Source organism: Condylura cristata, unplaced genomic scaffold (assembly GCF_000260355.1).
Source record: "Condylura cristata isolate star-nosed mole 26May11 unplaced genomic scaffold, ConCri1.0 scaffold00013, whole genome shotgun sequence".
Classification (NCBI taxonomy): Eukaryota; Metazoa; Chordata; class Mammalia; order Eulipotyphla; family Talpidae; genus Condylura; species Condylura cristata.
The window spans coordinates 55,366,651-55,388,895 of NW_004567114.1; the positions used below are offsets into that span (position 1 = coordinate 55,366,651).

A 22,245-nucleotide genomic window follows, 5' to 3' on the forward strand; every position below is an offset into this window, starting at 1 on the left:
CTCCCCTCAGCAGTGTACTTCGTCGATCTGCCTGTTCTGCTCCCCACTCTGTCCCTGGTGAATCCTCTCACCCTCCACATCTCTGGCCTGTACCCCTTCTGTATGAATAAATAAATAAATCTTTACAAAAAAATTCACTATTGCAACATATTGTTTGTTAAATGGCTGGCAGTTTTTAAATGGTATGTTTGTGTGTGCTATACATGTTTCATGCACACACTTACCTATACACCTTCACATAGACTATTTGTATCTATATATGAGCTGACTCTTGCTTCTAGACTATAAGCTCCTTGCTGCTGTGAGCTGGGGACCATCAGGAATGCACCCCTATTTTACCTAGAACTGTGTTCCCAGGCTGTTTCTACCGCAAATAATAAGAGACCAAAAAAATTGAATGAATAACCAAAGGAACCAGCAGAAAAATTTGGGAAAGGCAAGTGAGAATGAATGACCTGATGCTGAAGGGAAGAAAGAGCATCATAGGTTGAGTAGCCAGTGTCAAAGGCTCAGTGGTGAGAAAAGATTGTATGAGGATATTGATTAGATTCTGCAAGGACTGAGGGGATTTTGTGTATGGAGAGGAAACACTTCTATTTTCACATTGTTTAATGCTCAATTTATGAACTACTTCTACTACAACTTACAAAATCGAATTTTCTTAAAATTTTAAACATCTGTTTACCACACTCAGTTCATTAATTTCCCTTAAAACCAACTTATAGTTTGATAAAACTAATTATTTCAACTTCTGTAGGTTTTACATATGCAAAATTAAAGTATATGCAAAAATAACAATTAAGATATTTAAGAAATATCATTTTAAACTTGTGATCAACTAATCACATCATAGGTTTGATTTCTGTCTTCGTTGTTCCTTTACTTCCTTATAGACCTTCCAACGTTTATTTTTTTTTTTTTTCATATTTCCTGAGCCTAGAGGAATCAGGCTGTCAAACAATTGGTTTTCAGTGAGGACTCAGGCTTCGCTTCTTCTCCCAAGGAAACTCAAACCAAGTCCCTGGTAATTGGGATCATACAAATGAACCATCATAACTTGCCAAGTTATGTAGAGCTTTCTTACCCTAAGTGCAATCTGGTCTGAACAGAAAACTGAATTTCTAAGGAAGAAAACACACCCCCCACTTTAGACCACATCACTGCTGCTTTTTCTACCAATTGGTTATGTGTGATTGTCGCTGCTCACTCATCCCGACCCTGTCTGAAACTCTCCCTGTTGCCTGTGTTTGGTCACTGCTGCTTTCATAGATAGCAACAAGTCCACGCTTTTATATATAGATAAATTATTGGAAGGAACAAAATATCCCATTCTGTTCATATTCCTTATTAAAATCAACAAGGTCAATTAAGCACATAATTCCAGTCAACCTTGTTTTTCAGTCCAATTTTATTTTTGTATGTTTTATATGAAGATACCACTAACAAGTTATGACTCCCACCGCTATATTATTCTAATTGTCACCTTCCTTGTTATCCCTTTTATGACTAGGGATATTCTAAATACCACAACTTGTCCAGTAGACTCTGCTTTAATCTGACTTTGTTCTTTCTTTCTTTTTTGAAGATTTATTTATTTATGCATGCAGAACTGGGGTATAGCCCAGAGGTGGTGAGAGGTTTCACCAGTGACAGAGTGGGGAGAAAAACAGGCAGATCGACAAATACACTGCTGAGGGGAGCAGCAGGTGAGACAGGAGAGGTCTGCCACCCCATGTGGGTCACCTCCAGGGTGGGAGGGGATTGAACTCATGCTGAAGTAGCTTTAGCTTCTTAGTGCTGTGCTTCAACTGGCTGTCCCACCAGGAAGGGCCTGACTTCATTTTTTTTTTTTTAGCATTAGCCCTACCATCTTCAAAGGTATCTGTTGTCTGCCAATAAGACATTTTAAGGTCAGCAGAATAGTAGAGGGCTTGCAGATTGTGTATATCAGGATTTGAAATTGTTGTTGTTGAAGTAAAAGGCACCAGCTCCAAAAGTAATAAAAGCAGAGCAGATCAAGGCCCGTTTGTCATCATGTCTATCAACGATGGGAACAAGAGTGTTTAACCTCAGAAGAAGTGTTCCCTCTTTGAATTCACAGATCAGCCATCCTGCTGAGAGCCTAATATTCTCTGAACAAAGCAGAACCAAAAGAAGTGTCCTTCAATTTGTTTGTCCCATGCCCTATTATTCTTCTAAGAAGTATTCATAAGAGTAAGTTAAATGAATTCTATGGATGGGTGAATTTCTCTACCTACCCTAAGTTTAACCCTTTACTGAACAAAGTCCTAAATGTTTGACTCTTGCTTCTAGGAATATTGGGACAGTGAATTGAAAGAGACAGGAGTGTGACAGCCCAGCTTTCCATGCACAGCTTTCCATGGGGGGCGGGAGGGTGGGACTGCTTTCTCCTGACACCTGTGACTGGGACAAGGTTGAGGTTCCACTAAATTACCCTTCACATCACCACCAGGAGCTATTTACCTGATAGAATGGACCGTTCTTCTTTTGGTAACACCAGCAATAGATAACTCCTAAGTCTACTTCAAGTAGGCTTTGAGTTTACGGGTTTATAAACTATTCCTAAGCTCTAAACCCATTTTTCTTTGTCATCCAGTAGCAAGCAACAAACAAGTTTCATGGTCCCTGAAATTAGCCACCAATTTAAGACAAAAGATAATTCTGGAACTGCCATTCAGCATGCTATATCTGTTCTGCCTCTATAAAGCAAGCCTTTTTAATGTAATTACATGACTTGTCCATCTATTACTAAATTGATGAGGACAGCTTGAATTTATTTATTTTTCCTCCTTTTCCTTAGGCGTCACTGAAGCTTATTGTAGCATTTCTCAAAGCAAATTCTACAGAAATTCACCCTAAACTAATCAATGCAAATGGGTCCTCTGAGTAAATATGGGAAATTCTGCTGGAGATTTCTGTTCCCATCCCTACTTCCTTTTGATTCACAAATTACATTAGCATATTAAAGGTTTTCCAAAGTTCTGCAATAAAGGAGCCCCTGGCTAAATCTGCACTTCACAAAGTCATCATACCACAGGATTGAATTTTTATGTAGCACTTTTTTAAACCAGGGAGCCTCTTCAGGAATTGCTGACATAGTCTTTAAGTGCTTTGGGGTCAACTCTCAGCTTTTTTGTATTTGACTTTTCTAGATTCTACATAGAAGTGAGATCTTGCAGTTTGTCTTTCTAGGTTTGACTACCGCAGGTGGGCAGAGCTGATATGTTAATTAGTTTAGTTGTGATTTCACTATAGATGTATATATCCAGTTATGTTGTATGCCTTAGATGTATACATAACTTTTAATTTTAAATATTTTTTTTTAAGATTTATTTATTCATACAGAACTGGGATACAGGCCAGAGATGCGGAGGGTGAGAGGATTCACCAGGGACAGAGTGGGGAGCAGAACAAGCAGATCAATGAAGTACACTGCTGAGGGGAGCAGCAGGCTGGTTAGGAGAGGTCTGCCGTGCCATGTGGTCACCTCCGGAGCTGGGGATCGAACTCATGCAGAAGGCTTAAGCTTCTTAGTGCAGTGCCTTAACCCGCTGCGCCACCAGGGAGGGCCCTAATTTTAAATAATTTTTAAAGAGGACTTTGAGGACAAGATCTCAGTGATCTTCATTGGCCTACTCTCACCTCCCTGAGCACTTATTTCTACTACTCTAAAATAAGGGTGAGAATGTTTTCCTGTGAGGAATTTGACAATTTGCCACAGCACCTGCCCAGAGGAGACAGTCGGTGGACAGTAGCTTTTTTGTGGTGACTGGCTGATGTTCACACTGCACCTGTGTGCTGCCTGGGTTAACAACACTTCCTTTTAGAAAGGCTTGATGTCACCTGGACTTACAACAGAATTTATCTGATTAGTCTATACACAAAAGTACAAATGAAATGTAACCTTTTGGAATAGTCTCCATCCTAAAACAAGCTCCTACAGGTTGTCCAACTTTGAAATGTGTCAGTCTTATTAGTATTGAGCATTCAATATGATGTAGAAAGAGCTTAACTTAGCCCCTTCACAGATGATTAATGGGAACTGTGAGTGAAGAACCAGCTTTTAAAAAAAAAAAAGATTTATTTATTTATGTTTACAGAACTGGGATACAGGCCAGAGATGTGGAGGGTGAGAGGATTCACCAGGAACAGAGTGGGGAGCAGAACAGGCAGATCTGCTGAAATACATTGCTAAGGGGAGCAGCAAGCGGGTCAGGAGAGATCTGCCACGCTATGTGGGTCAGCCAGGGATTGAACTCGTGCTGCAGTGGCTTTGGAGAGCTTCATAATACAGTACTTTAACCCATTGCACCACCAGGGAAAGCCCCAGAACCAGCTTGTTTTACCAAGGAAGGCCTTTGCATTTAATCACTGTTTGTAGTCATTAATATCATCATTATGATTTATATAATTACTGATTTATAAAGTGTTTAGTGCAAGTTACAAAACTAAGCAGCCCCTCCTGGGAAGCCTCCCATTCATCAGGCCACTGGATTTCACCAGTGGGGGCGGAGGTAAAGTCTCAACTCAGGGGGCACTACAGTGTGGAGGTGATTCTGGGTGGCTGCAAGACTGAGATGGAGCCCGAGGCCAGAGAACCAGGCATCTGTGAGGCTTTTCTTTTTCTACCGTGTGTGGTGGTAGTGCTGAGCAGTGAAGATTAGAAATAGAAAAAAAGGCAAGAAAAAACATCTTGGGTATATCCTATAGATTTATATCCAGTAAAATTAACTTGAAAGGCGCTACTGGACCAGACTTAAGTGTACCTTCCCATGAACATGGTCTTGCTAAGTAAATTAACAGTATAGATGAGAATAGAATAGGGACTATTTAATTTACTCAAAGAATAACTTGTTATTGAATATTTGGGGCATAGGATGTGAGAGTTACTAATGTTCCTGGTCTATTAGCAAATTTAACATAATGAGCTCCCTGCCAGTTTTTGTGAATTTACTGTATTAGAACCCAAATCCATTTTATATGTTTTTTCCATAATTGATTTTCCTTTACATTAGTTTGAGTAAATGAGGTTCTATTATACAGTTATTTCTAAGTGATTAAATTGATTATGGAATAGAAGTAATCCAAGCAAAACTATTAATAGATTCAGTTTTAAAAGAGTACTCTGAGATGAGCATATTTGCTCAGCAAGGAGTATAAATTGGCATATATTTATTGGTCGTTTAGATGATTTTCCTAAACAAGATGATTATTTTGCATTTCAAATCTCTCTATATACATACATACACACACACACACACACACACACACACACACACACACGAAGTAACTGCTGAAAATTCTATATAAATTGCCTCTTTACTCGCTATGGAATTTGGAATTTTGATTACTAAGATATAAGATACAACCTGAAGCCTAGGATGATTGAAAGAAATTATGTGGCTATCTGGACTGTGAGCACATTCTATGCTTTTAAACATCTCTCTCCTATCGTCATTTTCAATATACCTTGTTCTTTCCCCCCCTCATTTCCTATACATTTCAATTTCTTTTAATTGTGTTGTCAAGCAGTGACTGGATGCAGTGTTGTAACTCCATCTCTAGTTGCTCTCTCCATAAAGTCTTCTCAATCACTTAGCATAAAAGATGTCAGCATATATTTAAAAGCACATATTGAGAGGAACTGATGTCATGCAACATCAAGGAGGTAAGACTGATCTCTGTTCTGCTTACCAGAAACTATGATTCAAAAGGTAGTTGATTTTATTTATTGTGGTTGACAACCTCTTCTCAGACTGCTTGAATAAATGTGGGTATTAATATGCTTCCTGTCTGTTTAGTGAGAATTACTGTTCAAACAGCCTCAGGAGATTGCATTTTTCCAGATTTAACTCAGCACAATGCAATGGGCCCCAACTTTTGAATTAGACACCCTATTTACAAAGCACACCTTGATATGATGAGTATTCAACTCCCTCTGTGAGCAGCATGCTGAGCTACACACAACAGGACATGCAAAGATATCTGAGAGGTTTCTTCTATGAACTTCCAGATAGGAGCAGGGAGAGGAAGATTTGCAATGAGTTTGGGTGGTATTGTGCCCTTTGTCCAGTTTCTGGAGAGTAGGTGTGGCCTAGTGAGGCAGAAAGACAAACATTCCTTCAGTTTCTGTGCATCTTTGTCTCCATTTTCCCAGCAGCCACATGGGGGACTGTGACATCACTCTCACTTTAGAGACAAGGACAGCGAAGATCATAGAATTTAAATCATGCCCTCAAAGTCATTCCACCAATTGTGTCAATATAACAATGCCTGACACATAGTTTTAAAATGAATGAATCTTTCAGGGATGCAATTCTCAGCCTGCATCTAGAACCAGAAAAATGTACATGAACTTCAAACTTGCAGTTTCATATCTAGCAATTGTCAGAAATGTGTGTGTGCGTGTGTATGTGTGTGTAAATACAAGAAGGTAACTGAAATCTCATTCCAAACAGTTAATATAGATTGTATTGCTAGTTTCAATATAAGAAAATTCGAGTGAAGAGTTAATGTAACACAACGCGAAAGAGAACTATAGCTCTGGAGCTAGACTTCTGGGTTCAAATTCTAACTCTGCTCTTTACTCACGGTGTGACCCTTGGTATTTTTCCAAGCCTGTCTACTTTGGTGTTCCCATCTGTAAAACATGGGATTGATGATTTGCCTAGCACATAAGTTTGAGAGCAGCAGATTTTAGTCAGTGCCAAGAACACAGTAAGTGTTCAGGCAGCTGTTGTTTTTGTGTTGGATTTATTAAGCTTTTTAACATTTGTTATTTTCACACCTTACATTTGTTTATTTTAAGGCATGTAGCTTTCTCTTCATAACCTCCCTCTTTGCTTTTACTATTAGCACAAACATTCTCTTTTTTTGCATTTTGTTATCGACTTATTTCACTGAAGTCCCGGCATAATCTCTAGATGAGATAGTTATTGGACATAAACTAAACCCTTAGTCATTTTAGCAAGCTTAGAATCTCAGAACCCGCTTAGACCATGGGACATATCAGTTATACATCCAACCCTCTGCTGAGCCATGAAAAGCTGCATAAAATTTCCCCAGGGAGAATCTGTAGAGTGTGAGAGAGAAAAGGGCCCAGGAAAGAACCTTAAAATTCACAGCATTAACAGGAGGATCCCAGAAAGAAGAAGTTAAGCAAGCAGGAGGCCCAAGCCAAAAAGAGAAGTATTCAAGAATGGAGAATGCTCCACAGAGGGTGATAGTGCTGTCAGAGAAGCTATTGTCCAATTGGGAAGCCACGGCACCTACAGGTGAGGAAATAGGTAGAAGAGTTAGTTGTCCATGACTTGTACTTGATAAAGCATCCAGAAAGTGTAGGGATAATGGTTAGGATGTGGAATTCATAGAAAAGAAAGAAAGGAATTGACCTGAAACTTCATCGGGCCCAAAAATATTTGATAGAATCGAAGCCAGGAGAGGTTATTTCAACTGAGGCAATGAGATTTGTTCCAATCCATCTTCATATCTTGAAAATAGCTGAAAGTAGATTTTCTATTCACAGTGTTAAGCAGAGTTATCCCTGAATAGTGAACATTGCCACAGTTCCTGCTTTTAGTTAGAAGAGTTATAATGACTGTTGACTAAAGAGTTTTAGCTAAAGTTGGGTACAGTGTTACCTGCCATCTTGTGTGAGATTAACTTTAAGGAGTCATAACAAGAAAGCAGTATTTTGAAACACAACAGGTGTTCATTTCAGAAAGAAATGTGTCTAGCTTTGGGGATATCATGAGGGTCAATTCCAATAAGAAAAGGCAAGTACTGGTTATGTAACCTCTTAATTTTATGGTAGCTAATTCCTGGCTGTGATATCACAGATGCTCTCTCCATCTTTTCCCGAACCACTGGTAGTTACGTTCTGAGTAGATGGAAAGAAGCAAAAAAGAAAAGAGATGTTCTTGTGTTCTCCTCCACCACCAGTCCTCTGTATTTTCCAGCCCTAATCCATTTCATATTCCATCCCATTGGACTCTTCCTTTTTGAGAGTGCTTACTTTGCAATGCAGCATGGTGAATAACTCCACAGTTACCAAGAGTAATACCTTGAGAACAGTAAGGTGTTACCTTCAGAAATACCCTGTCAAAACCTATCTGTGATAGCCTGCTCACTCTTCTGTCATAGTTTTGTTTTCCCTGTGACCAACACCATATCTGCAAAGGGGAAGGTACAGAGCAAGGAAAAGTCACTGACAAACCAGCTTCCAGTGTGAGCCACGTCATTTCTTGAATGATACAATCTCATGCAAGCCACTTAAACTCAACTAACCTGTCTTCTCAGTAGAATGTTTGAGGCAATCAAATGAGAACATGTGTGTGATGGTTCTCTATGATATTAAAAAAGTTAGGCAATACTGATAGGCTACCACATAGTCATGCGTGCATATGTGTAAAAAAGCAAAGGGGAAACTGATACTTCTCCCTCTAAATCTGTTCTGAAGCTGGAGTCCTTTCAGCCAAACCATTGCATTTAGTCTGATTTCCCCAGATCCTCATCTCCAATGTGCTGATTTGTCTTGTCTCACATAGTGCTTGACTCAACTGAGTAATATTAAATTAACTCCATCCCCCTTCCCTCAGTACCTAGTAGAAGTCCTTGAAATCTAGCCCCGAAGAAGAAAAATGGAAGACAATTTGCCAATTGCTTCTACTGGGCAGGCACTTTCTTTGCCTGAGATTCTTTGCCACAAACCACAGACTGTTCCTACTGAGGAGAAATTAGAAAGCCTTTGCAGCTGAGACCAGTGGAAATTACATTTCTATTAAAAGCTGTCTGTGGCTAGATGGATCCAGCCCAGGAACAAAGTTAAATGATGTAATAAACTTGTTCAAAGACATAAAGCTATTATATAAAAGGCTATTAAATATCTTCCACTCAATTTTAACAAAAGACAACCATTATTTTTCCTTTGGTGGTTGTGTTGTAAGTTGCTGCTTCTCAGTGGGTTCTGCCTCAGCCAGGTCTTCACTGTTGAATTCTGTGCCCCATCCCTGGCAAATGGGATGTGAAAAGTATGATCATTTCATCTTTCTCTGTGTCATCACTTATGAATTTAGGAGCAATAAGTTTCTTCTAGGACATGTTTCTCTCACTGTTTTCTACCTGTTATTAAGTGGGCTGATGTCCCATATTGCCTGTAGTCTCACTTAATCCCATCCATAGGTTCTTGGAAACTTAGATTTAAGCTAAGTGATACATAAAAAGTAGGTCCTGAAATAATATCACTTCTTCCATGTCAGCTCCATTTGCTTTTTCTCATCAAAGTTATGAAACAACGTTGAATGAAACTTGTTATTCAACAAGAGGAAGGTAGAGAGCAAGGAAAAGTCACTAGCAAACCAGCTTCTAGTATGAGCCACGTCATTTCCTGAATGATGCAATCTTGTATCATTACAAGATATATTAGAGAGCAGGGAAGGCTGACCACCCAAGAAATGCCTGAGATTCAAAGTGATGAGTCAGTGCAGCTACTCTGAAATGTGGGATTAATTCAGAGCTTCTCGCGTGGAACATACACGTAAGGATGAAGGGGTAATATAAAAGGAAAGAACCAAGAGAAATACAGAGCATTGTACCTACAAAAATGCAGTGTGCCAGGCCCTCCCTGGTGGTGCAGCAGGTGAAAGCACAGCACTAAGAAGCTAAAGCCACTTAAGCATGAGTTTGATCCCTACCCTGAAGGTGACCCACATGGCGCAGAAGGCCTCTCCTGTCCTTCCCACTGCTTCCCTCAGCAGTGTACTTTTTTGATCTGCCTGTTCTGTCCCCCACTCTGACTCTAGTGAATCCTCTCACTGCCCCTGCACCTCTGGCCTGTACCCCAGTTCTGAATGCACAGATAAATAAATCTTAAAAAAAAAAAAAATTCTGTGCAGCCAGTTTCTTTGTGGTTACTTGCCCAAGGTCAAAAGAAAATGCACATAGGTCTCATCGGATTTGCGTAATTCTATGAACTTGTAAAGATTTTCAAGTCAAGTTCTAAGTCTACATAGGTCCTGTCCTTTTGAGCCTCACTAAACAGAAAGCCAGTGAGTGGAAATGAGTGCTGTGTAGACACTGGGGGTTTGGGAGAAGCCTTCATCACTTGCTCAGGCTCTGCTGTCAGTGGGGGTTCTTCCTACAAGTGAGCCAGTCAGGCCATGTCAGGAGAAATGTTGGCTTGTTCCCTTGGCAGTTGGGGCCGCTCTGTGGTGCAAGCTGCCCTGCGTTTACAGGGTGTTCATCGCTGGCAGGGTCTTTCCCAGTAGGTTCTCATGCTCTTACTGTCCTTCAGGAAACAGCATCCTCCATTCAGCGGCCGACAGCGTGACCAGTGCCGTACAGAAAGCGAGCCAGGCCTTGAATGAGCGTGGGGAGCGTTTAGGCCGAGCCGAGGAGAAGACAGAAGACATGAAGAACAGCGCCCAGCAGTTTGCAGAAACTGCACACAAGGTGGGTCCCACGGGAGAGGAGGGGATTGTGTTCTGGGTTGTCAGGGAATGTGGATGCCAAGAGGTCTGTTCTAGCATGTTCCCCATGATGACAGATACAAAATCAAGTCCTGGGTTTCTTGTCCCTTTACACAATTCTTATCTGCTGCTTATTATCAGAGTCATGGGTAATTGCTTGTTGAACCTGTTTCTTGAGCCCCTCACTAACATTTTCATCCCCATCTCTAACCATTGGGAAATGTGAATCCTCTTTAGTTCATGCCTTGAAGTTTAGAGCTTAGGTTTCAGGGAACAGGATGGGGGTGACATGGGGTATCAGTCACACAGCCTCCCCCCTCCCTAAACCAATCTCAAAAGAGGACTTAGGGCTGCTCTTAATTACTTTACTTTGCTGTCCCTTTCTGGGCTTGAGCCCAGCATCCCGGTCCCTGTCTGCACTGCAAGAAGAGCAAGCTCAGATCCCAGGGCACAGCACCCCTCAGGGCTAGTTTCAGGGTTGTGGGTATGAAAGAAAAAGCTGCCTACTGCAGAGCTGCCTATAAGTTTCCTCCTGCTTCTGAAACCAGAAGCTGGCATGTGGATGTGAATACACACACACACACACACACATACACACAAATATTCCCTAAGAATATAGCTTTCAGAAGAGGAAAGGGGAGTTTATATTGGCAGCCAGCGATGAGAAGGAAATAGATGCCCTGTTGGTCAGGTGATAAAGAGGATTTATTACTGTTCTTATGCTTCAGATCACAGGGCATCTTTTCTAGCTAGTGATTCAAATTTAGGTTTCCAGAAACAACTTCTGCTGATAAGTGTTGGCATCCCAGACTTAGGCACTGGCTCTTCAGATACATTTTACAAGTGAACTTTGGGGAAAAAAATTAATTGGCTCAACAGAAAACTCTACTTCTGCTGAAGAAATACTGATGCACAATCTGGAAAGTAATGAGAAAAGCTGACGCTCAGGCCGACTGTGATCTGATTCAAGTGAATGCTTCCTGCCTCCCTTCCACGTCTCCTCCATAGAGATCTGTCCCATTGTGTCATTCATTCCCTATGTGACAGGAGCTTACTGCTCAGCTGTCTTGGGGACCCATTCAGAGTTCCCTGGAGGAAAAGTTGTGAACACATGACTAAGAGTACCGAGGGGCCCCAGGCTATTCAGGGGCACATGCTCTAAATGGAGTTCTGCCATCTCTGCCCAGAAAGACAAAGGAAGCAGGTTCTTCATTTGAAACATTTTTAATATTTGGTATATGTACAACGAGAGCAGAAAAAGAGTTTCAATAGCACTCTAAACATTATCCATCCCCTTGTGGGCAAATGTCCAGATGGGCCCAGCCTGAAGTGGGGCCACTGAAACCCAAAGCTTACTACAAGTCTAAGGTTCCTTTTGGGAGAGAACTATAAGAAAGGCATTAGGCGGGTCCCAGAGCTGGGGCAGAGGGAGCGACTCAATGTTCAAAATAGGCCACATAATCCAACATAAAGCCAAAATCTGCCACGGACAAGGAATAGCCTCCCCGTGTGTCTTTCACTCTTGTCTCTTTCAAGTGTCTCTACATGTCTCTCCTCCACCTCACTCTTCCAAACATCCCCCTGTATTTACATATCTAACTCACTCCTTCCCAGCTGCCCCACCCCCTTTAGGAAGTCCGGTTCACGGCATGCTGAGCCTGTTCACGGCATGCTGGGACTCGAGTCCAAGACCGGTGCATGTAAGTAGGAAAATGCTCCTCCCTTTCACAGAGGTAGATCTGTAACAAAGTGACCAGATTTGCTTGGAAATACAGGCAGCTCTGCTAGAAGTCAGAGCCTCTCTTTTGCCACCTTATAACTGAGGGAGCTCAGATTTAAAGTTCCCCTCATCCACCCTTCCCTTCTCCAGCCTTCTAGATAAAGAAATGATGATGAGATAGAAATGCTGGGATCCCTGCTTCAGCTTAATTTATAACAGCAGCAACTTTAGTGGTTGATATAGAGGATGGGAGTGGAAGTCCAGGGAAACATTTACAGTATTGATTTGGGAGAATAGAAGGCCAAAGGGAATAATCTCTTAACTGTGATAGTATAGGCAATTCTCCTTTGTGCTTTACTATACAGAATAGAGCAATCAATAATGTAGTGATAAGATTCTGCAAAAACACCAATTTAGGTTAATCATTAAACCATGGACTGGGTTACCAAGAAAGTGTGTGACATTGCTCTTCCTGACGTGAAGTAGACAGTACCTGGAGGTCATGTGTGTAGGCATCCCCCTCAGAGAAGGTTGTGCAAACTCTGGGTTAGATAACCTATCCAGGTGGCCAGAAGTCTTGGCCTGGTTACTCTATTTCCCTGATGCTGCATCAAATTTGCTGGGTAGTTGGGAAGGCAATATGGTGTGGTAGTGAACTTCTTGTGTCTGACTTACTCAGTGACCTTGAGCAAGGGCTTAATTTCTCTTAGTTTCCTCTTCAGTACACTGGGTCTAATAAATGATAGTACCTACCTGCTAGCTATTGAGAGAATTGAGTCCAAACCTATAAATCTGTTAGCCTATACCTGGTACATATGTATCTAAGTTAATATTAGTTGTAATTATTCCTATCCAAATATTTTATGCTGAACCTGCCCTGATTGAGGGCAGAACTGCAGAACTGGGGCTGAGACCCCCAACACAAGGAGGGAAGGGTTGGGGGAGGATTTGGTGCCTTCCTAAGTGAGGTGGGTAGGCTTCCCTGCTAAATACTGACACTTTCTAAATAGGAAAGGACCATTAAAACAGATACTATTTTAATAATTTCTGGCAACAAAGGCCTGTGGGTGTAGAGGGTCTATGCCAGCCAGTCACCTGTTTTCAGTGGGGATGGGAGGTGAGAGAGCTTCCTTATTGGGGGGCTTAGGGGCCATTGTTAGTGTGTTTGAGGGAATGTAAGAAAGATGCTGTCATATCCAGACTTCAGTTTTCTAAAATTGGGATGTGAGCCTATGAATCACCCGCTTTGGCAGTATTCCTAACAAGGAGCTTGACCTCTTTAGGCAAGCTGTGGCTGTTTTCCTGGGGACTGGGATTCCTGATTTGAACCCACTAGTGTAGCTGACCGTGAAAATGTCATTTGACTAAACAACTCCTGGCCAGGTCTGCTGGTGAGAAGAGGGTTCAGAGAGAGGACCCAGGTCTTCTACCCCCACAATTAAAAGGGCTGAGTTGACTCATAAAGAGTGGGCTGTATTTACAAATGGAGACACAGGGCAAAGCAGAGAACAGCTGTATCAGGAGACAGTTTCTTGCTGCTCCCTGGTCAAATCAGGGCGTGTACAATCCCAGCTGGTAAATATGCCACCCCTTTCTCAAGTGTGTGTGTAGAAAAAGACCTGCAGCTCCCTAAAGTTTCCCGAGACCCCTGCAAAGACTCAGGCACTTTAGGGAATGGATCACCTCAGCACACCACACCGTCAAGATATGTGCTGGAAACCATCCCAAGCCCCAGCACCCATGGGCCCAGCTTGAGCTGGCATGGCTCCTGAGCTGTGCAGGAGAGTGCCACGGAGCAGGCCTGCTCCCTTTCCTCAGTCCCCAAAAGCACATCATCACATTGTGTGCAGCGATCTGACAGCCCCGCCACGGGCTGCAAGTCAGCAGGCAAGATTTCCCACACCTCGGCATCCTCAGCTGACATTTCTGACAGAAAGGAATGGTAACCAGCCTGTTTTGCACAAGTTTACCTTGTAGGGAAGGGGGGAGGGACAAAAGCCAGGAAATGGCTTCCTCTGTCCCTACTCACCACAGTCACCTGCTTCCTTTGCGTCTCTGAGCCAAAGGACTTCAAGAGCCAGGCCTCCAGACACTACCCCCACTACCCCAGCGTGAGTAATGATCCATTATTTTCATACGTCATCATCAACATCATCATTTAGGTGAAGTTACATTGTATTGAAAGAGAAAGGTTTCCATGGGATACAAATAAAGCAAAATACAGCAAAAAGATACATATATATAATAGAAATATATATAATATATAATAGAAATATATATGATGTAAATATGTGTGTGTGTGTGCATAAAAGCATCATTCTCCATTTTGTACATTTTTTTATCTCTGTTGTAATCCCTGTGGATTTCCCACCATCAGTTCACCCATGTGCCATCACCATAGTCCTGTGTGCCCAGTTTTGATCTTTTTCCCCTCTCTGCCCCCATAGAATATCTCTGGTTTGTTGATTTTCATTTTTACTCTATTACAACTGCTTCAAAAGGAAGTTTTTAACTATTTTTATAGGAAAACTGACATCTAAATTGATCCAGAAGGGTTTGAGTTGGAAGTGATATTTATAGACATGAGGAAATTGAGGTAGTTTAGGAAACAGTTGTGACTTTAGAGCTCAAGATCATATAGCAGATTTATAGCAAGGAAGTAACAGCACCCAGATATCCTGTTTCCATTTAATTCAGTGTTCTTTCTGCCCTACCATCATGCCTTCTGAATTCTTCAATGCCTAAATCTGAGGAAATTTTAAAAAAAAATAAAAAATAGGTAGCATGAAAATAATGCCACTCTGCAAAACTACTTCAAATACCAAAATGTCCAATCCAGCTACTTCTATGCAAAGCTGAATCACTCAGCCCCTGACACAATATAATGCCAACTCCACCCCAGACAAGCCATAGTGGCCACCAGGGCCCAGTCTTCACAGCTTCACAATCGTTGCTGCAGATGAAAGCTGTGGGTAAACTGGCACAAGCCCATTAGTTGAAGGTTAACAGCTCAGTGAATAACAGGACAGCAGCCCTGATCAAATATTTATAGTTGGTATTCATTATGCACCACTGAACAGCTCTGTGTTGATTTGAATGGTCCACGTTGCTAAATAATGTATGCAAACTAGAGACCAGGCAAGAAGTGGAGGCCATGCAGCAGAGGCCAGCAGTGTGGCCAGGCAGTGTGGCCAGCAGTGGGAGAGACCAGGCCTTGCCACTTCCACCTGCCATGTTTCCCAGACTTCAGGGCAACATCAGGAATGATTAGCCACTTCCACCCTTCTTGGCTAAGGGGAAGCCACCAAGACATTAGCACAGCTACGGAGCACACTCAGGCTTGCACACTGTCTGACAACTGTCAGCACTGCGGGAGGTCTATGAGGGTTCCACTTAGGCTGCTTCGCTGGGAGGAGGCGCCAGCAGCTCTTTCAGCTGGGATTTCCTAAACAGAGATTATTTTAACCACATAAGAGCCAGGTCCACCATCACCTTCTCCCTCGCATGTGACCTGACCAAGGACACGGCCTGCGGCAGACCATAGTGCTGCTTTAGGAGGTGGCTTGTGTGGGCTGCAGCTGGGGGTTGTGACTTCTTAGTGAAAGATGTCAAGAAGGGAGAAGGGGAGACTTAAACCCTGCATCACACTGAAGAAATAGATTGGTAGCTATCTCCCAGGATGATACAAGGACCACTGGGTGGAATTAGGGCAGGTGCCCCTAGCTGATGCTAGGTTGTGATGCAAATGACAGTGTTTTCTACAAATGTACTGCCTGCCTGCTGAGAATAACCTACTCAGAGGCAATCTGAGCTGAAGAATCCTGCCCCCTCCCCCAATCACATCCTACCCCCATCTCAGGGACTAAACCTTAAATCAGACTCTGGGCACAGGAGGAATTGCAGAGGACACAGCTCTGCCTTCTGGTTCGCATCAGTGTATGGGCTCCTCAGCAGAGATGTGACTGAGAAAAGGCAAGTCGGATTTCATTTTACATTCTGTACCTCCACACATTTCCCGAGCTTGGGAAGCCATGGAATGGCACTCTGGGACATGGGGTCCCCATTTATAAAGACCAACCATGTCAGTCAACCACATTTCTCAAACAGCAGTAGGAGGAGGGATAAATCAAGGTCCAGCTCTGACCTCGTGGTCAGCCCTCAGCAGTGGTAGCAGTTGTGTTTCCAGCTACTGTTTGGACCTGGTTGGATGTCCAGGCTGGATATTAAGTGGATTGTTGCAGACGTTTTCTCGGCAGTTGATTTTAAAGCCTGCGTGAGATGTCCACTTACAGCTGAGGAATGTCCAGGTGCCCAAGGAACAAGTTAGTTAGTGCCCAGAGACCTTTATTCTGGTCCCACCTGGTCCTCCAGCAGGTCACTCATTCGGCCGGGGCTCTGTTGTGAAGGCCACCATGAAGCCCTCTCTCCGGCCCAGGCACTACGACTGTGAGGAGGGACGATAAATGCAGCTTTGGTGGCTACTCAGAAAAGTGCTGCCCACGCCTGAAAGCCACTGTGAACAGCAGCCATCTGCCCAGTCGAGGGAAATCATGGTGCTGCTCCTGACTGCAGACTGGGGGGCAGCGGGCCAGGGCATTCGCCCCACTGTTAAGAGCATCTTACTTTTCTCATCCCTCTCTCTCCTCAGCTTGCCATGAAGCACAAATGTTGAGAAACTGAGAAACTGCCTATCCTGGTGACCCTCTTAAGAGAAATGGAAGAGTTTGATCTGCGGTTTTGACAAGAATTCTGGACCTCTGCTTGCTTCTTTTTTTCCAGTATATGGACATGTAGGGTTTTTGGGTTTTCCTTTCCAGGTGTTCATAGGAAAGAAAAGATGTTGTGTTTATACAGTTCCCTAATGATCTTGCTAAGAATGCTGCAAAAGCACCAGCTTCACTTTGGTGTCCCCCCCCCCACTGGGTATATGTACATGTTTGTTTTCCCTTTTTAAAAAGTTTTCTTTTGATCGTTTGAATATGAAATATGGACTACATGATATAATGAGCTGGATCTAAACTGGCAACATATTTTTGTCCTGATATTAAGCAGGAGGACATTTTAATGTGGTGACATCAAATGTTTTTGTTCCTGGATGGAAATAAAAATCAAGCAGTGATTGGTGTCTCTCAGTCTCCTAGCTACTCTTAATTTGAAGATTAAGATTCAATGACCGAAGACATAAGTCTGTATCATGGAAAGCGATTGGCTCTATCAGAGGAAACAGCAGCCTTGGATTTTGCTCTTTATGTCATAATGTTCTGCATAAGCCATCACCAGCATTCAAAAACAAATCAGAATCATTGGTAGAAATCTAGTTTCTGAGCTACAGTTTAAATACTTGCATTACTTGTTTAAAGGCTGATTATTTAGAATTATCATCTGAAGGATAAAACTTTGAGATTGAAGACCTAAGGAAAAGCCTACTTAAGAACTCTTTGCGTTCAGGAATGTTTCTTTGTCATTGCCCCAAATCAAGGTAGCTAGCATTGAAAAGAACTTGGATTTTTATCAAGATAAAGATTTGTCTAGATAAAGGTTCTGTATAAGTGATAATGTGAAAAGATACTACATTTAAAGCCTTTTTCTTTTCTTTTTACAAAGTCAAGCATATCTTAGAAGCTTCACAGTGTCCTTGGGAAATGGACTTCACTTTATTGGTATCTAGAATTTGGAGGATCTGATGTTATGGCTGTCTATTTATTTAATGTATCTGAAAGGGTAGGTTGTTTGACAGGTTGCACTTCGTGACAGTTGCAGTTTGCCTGACCTGACATCACATAGCACAGACATGAAGCCCTCACATTGCAGTTGAATTAAGTCAGATTGGCTCACACACCTGATTTGTATATTTTGCAAGATAGGACTGGGCTGAAAGTCTGGACAGTCTGTTTCTTAAGGGGTTAAAATGCTAACCCTAAAAACTGTGTCTTCATGCAACAAGGAGGCAGGGCTGCACATCCCGGAGACCTCCCCAGCTAGCTCCCACAGTACTGCACTGACTCATAAGCTACTTGAATGTTCAGGAACTCTCTCTGCTCCTTCCTACCCATTGAGCCCTAGTCTGTGTGTATGGTTGCCTCTTAAATGTGAGATGACTTTCAGATAGTTATGCTGACTTATATAGCTTAAGTTCTCCTGATAAAGAATTCTAGGAGCAATAGAAAGTTGAGCTATTGGGGTGGAGATGAAGGGATATCTTAGACAGTATGTGTCAAAAGGAAGATAGGATATTCTGGAGACAAGTTTCTGAATCCTCTTAGTGAAATCATCTAGTTCAACAAAACTGTCTGTAAATACAGGTGAACTATATAAGTTTACTGAAAGATTTTGTGCTTTTCTTTTGGTGTCTTTAAAGTTTGAAGCAGTGAATTTGTTATCTGGTGAGTACCACTAGAAGCACGTACAACTTCTAAGAAAAGCTCAAAAATGTCACTCCAATGAGGTTGTGTTTGCAGACTTTTGTTCAGAAAGCGCACACACACACACACACACACACATAAATTCATCTTCCCAAATTGGATTCTAGCTTCAGAGATAGTTGGTATGAATAATTGAAAAGATAAATCTAAAACCTCCTCTGACAATCAGCCAAACTCAAAAATAAAATTATTGCCAACTATCTAACATCAGTGTTTGTGAAGCTGCTTCTAAAGTAGCAGAAGATGAGGTCATAAGCTCACTTGAGGTTCCTCCTTGCTGACAGAGTTGTGATAGTACTCTTCATAAATACAAGTATCCACATCTGCCCTCTTTCCTCACTGTTGGCTCTCTTAGACCCATGTCTTCTTGGATTAGGGAAAAGCCTATCTGAATCTTAGCTTCTCCTGTTGATTTGCTTCCAGACCAAGTTCTTATGCTGCCTTCCCTGTGTCCAAATCCTGCCTCACTCTCTGTCCCTCTGACCCCCCTCAAATCTCTTCCCCCCTCTAAAGGAGCCCTGGGATAACACACATGAAGGCCTTTGCCATCTTTTTGCAGAAGGTGCTGTCGTACAAAATATTAATACAATCTAACCTAGAGAAAGTTGCTAATGACTCACATTATTTGGGACCAAATAGTTTGATTGGTTGATCTTGCTAGAAGACATTTCATTTCTGCACTGCACTATGAGTTTGAGGGATACTATATTTCTGTGAGGATTTCTTAAATTGTATTGACAATGCCTAAAGAAAAGAACTTCCCAGTGTTATCACTTCTTCTTGGAATGTAGCTGTAGTATTCTAGACTAGTATTAGATATCTGTGGACAGGAAATATAGTTATTCAGGTTAATGTTTCCTCTTAAAGAATGTATTTGTAAAATGTAATAAGATCAGTAGTTAACTTTTTTTAAGCTCTGAAAAAAATTAAGATTATGTGTTAGACCTAAAATTATAGTGAAATCTGTCTTAATACTACTTTTGTGGCTAGAAAATGTAGTGCATTTATGTAGAAATACTTACAAAATGGCCTACATAAAGAATATTAAAGATGGATCTCGCTTTTAATTTTTAGAATTGTGACACTGTTGTCTGTTGTACAGTTATTCTTCAGAAGTTCTCTAAGATGTCAAGTACAATTTTTGTTTCTTTCAAAGACAAGTAACACCTGCTCTATGATTCACTAGTATTGCAAACTCTAATTTTGTCATTAAATATTTTAATTCTGTGATGAAAGTTTGTTTCTGTCAGTTATTTGTGACATCTACAAAAACAATACCAAGTAGGTAGGTATCATCACACTTTTGATGGTAATGGGCAGATCTAACTTGCCTACAGGAGACCTAAGAACTAGGAGTAGCATTATGATCAAGTTTTTTTGCATAAGTTTTAATGTCAAAAAGACTAAACTGCTAACCTTAATTTAGACAGTGATCTTCTACCCAGCAGGAGTTAAGTATAAATTTTTTCTTATTATTCGTGAAGTGGTAAACACATTAATAGTTACCTTTCTGCTGGTATTAGTGATGTATTCCACCAAAATACCTATTACGGTATGTGCCCTCATTCAGTAGATTAGTTTTTTGCCCTATTAAATTGGAAAGAAGACTTGATAAGATCATGTCGACTTATTTTCATGAAAAGCAAATGCAGATTACTGCACTGCCCCACTTGTTTTCAAGGAAATGAGTTAGGTAGCTACTGTAGCAGAAAACCACCTCTGGGTTGTTGTGGACACTGGGTAAAGCAAGCAGGACTTTCAAAGTACTTCCTGAGAGGACTTCAAGTGAAAAGGTTGATCTGTCCACCTTTCAGAGAAGTGGTAGTGTTTAGAGTTGGCTGGGTCGAGGATCCAGCCTTAATTATGTATTTAAAGGCACCTGCACTTGTAAACTCATTATAAACCAATAACCTTGCAAAGGTGGTCTTTTTCTCAATATACTTTTAGTAATGATTACACAAACAACTCTCAAATTTGATGAATTAATAAGAAGATGTTTTTTTTTTAAAAAAAAAAAAAAAAAAAGGAAAGAAACCCAGTGGTGCTTTTTCCTGGCCCCACAAGAACATGCTCGCCAAAAATCAGCAAATTTCAAACTAATGAAAATGTTTGAGTTATTGTCAGTTGATATCCGTTCAGGATGTCTGTCCTCTTCCCCAGACATGGGTGAGCCTGGGTAACACCTGGACAGCTGCATGCACGTTCACGTTCGTGCCACAGCCACAAGCGCGCGCGTGCACGTTCGCTTGCGTAGGCACGCAAGTTCACGTGTGCACGCAGGTTCACGCGCTCCTGTGCACAGCTGGCGTCAAGAAAGGGCGGAGCTTGGCTCATGGGTGCCCCTGAAGCTCTTCATAATCCTTTTTGGGTCGATGTGGACTCGAATGGGCTTGTGACCGCCTCTCTAGGAACCGAATGCCCCAGGCGGGCCTGTATGAAAACGTAAGAGCGGAAGAGTGTGCCACCCCCAGGCAAGTCTCCTTTCTTCCTTCGAGTGTGAATGCGCTCACGGCCTCTTCCTTTGGTGTGCTGTTTGAAAATACAGAAATTACGTGCAGAATGAGTTTGTGTGGAGGACACAGCACGACTCAAATAGATGTCCGTCTAGACCTCTACCTCAGTTTTTGCAGTGGTCGCCCGGCTCACCTGCGTGTTTCGCCTCCTCTTAACTCCTGCAGTAGCTGAGCCGTCCTAGTAACACCTTCCTAACTGGTGGTTTGCAGCTACTTCGGGCAGTTCCTTCATTCTCGCGGCTGTCTGTCACTTGGGGAGCTTATAGAAATGCACACATTTTACTCCCAAATTTGTCCTCTTGGTGTCCCTGATCATTTTGTCTTTTACAAAGAGAAAAAGACTTCAGCAGGCCCAGGTAGAGAACTTGGCTTCCCCCGATGCTTACTAGATTTAAAGCGGCAAATTAAAGCTGTCAAGGACATTAAATATAATGTGCATTGAAGCCCACTTATGCTATAGTGTAACCTTCAGCCTTCACCCCTCACCCTCCCACATTATATTTTCTCCCTAGAGCCTCCTCTGAGGCCTTGGGATTTCCTGAGTCATATTTTCTCTTCCCACCTGCCTCCCACCCCTAAGGTTTTTCTGCCTCATTTTCTTCTTTCTGCTGATGAGTCATGATCCTGGGCATCTTAGGGCTTGGGGGTTGGGGGGTGGGGGGAGTTGTGGGAATGCTTATTCAGAAGCCCATCCCACTGGGCACTGCTAGAAGTAGGCAGTGAGTCAAGGCGCTCACCTCCCGGGATCCCCGCAGAACCAGGGCACAGGCCTAAGAGATTTGTGCGTTGACTACTGAGGTATATTGCCACTGCTCTCACATTTCATCTATCAGACATTCTAAATGCTATTGATTTTCTCAGGTGGAGTGAAGACTTTACAGAACATCCATTTCCCCCATCTTTGGGCTGTCAGAGCCTGAGCAGGAATCACCAGCCTTGTGCTTTCCAGGTGTCACTTGGTGACATTAGATAAGTGCCTTGGTCCTATGACACAGGAGCCTGCTTGCCTTGCTACTCTGATTATTTGTCAGATGACATGGAAAGGAGAAAAAGGAGCCCACGAATTCTCAGGCTTTGCCCTGAGATCTAAAATATGGCTTGGA

At 42.1% G+C, this 22,245-nt stretch overlaps 1 protein-coding gene across 2 annotated transcripts in view; it reads left to right on the plus strand.

Moving 5' to 3' along the window:
- The window catches only part of STXBP6 (syntaxin binding protein 6 (amisyn)), a 150,760-nt gene extending 130,941 nt beyond the window's left edge, over positions 1–19,819 (plus strand). The window contains exons 4-5 of one of the 2 annotated variants that reach the window (XM_004681968.2): positions 10,313–10,470; positions 16,856–17,106. In XM_004681968.2, coding sequence (XP_004682025.1) covers positions 10,313–10,470; positions 16,856–16,879 — 182 coding nt within the window. In that variant the 3' untranslated portion in view covers positions 16,880–17,106. Of the gene's footprint in view, positions 1–10,312; positions 10,471–16,855 lie in introns of both variants that reach the window. The other variant, XM_012724341.1, reaches the window with a different exon arrangement.
- Positions 19,820–22,245: the final 2,426 nt, after the last annotated feature.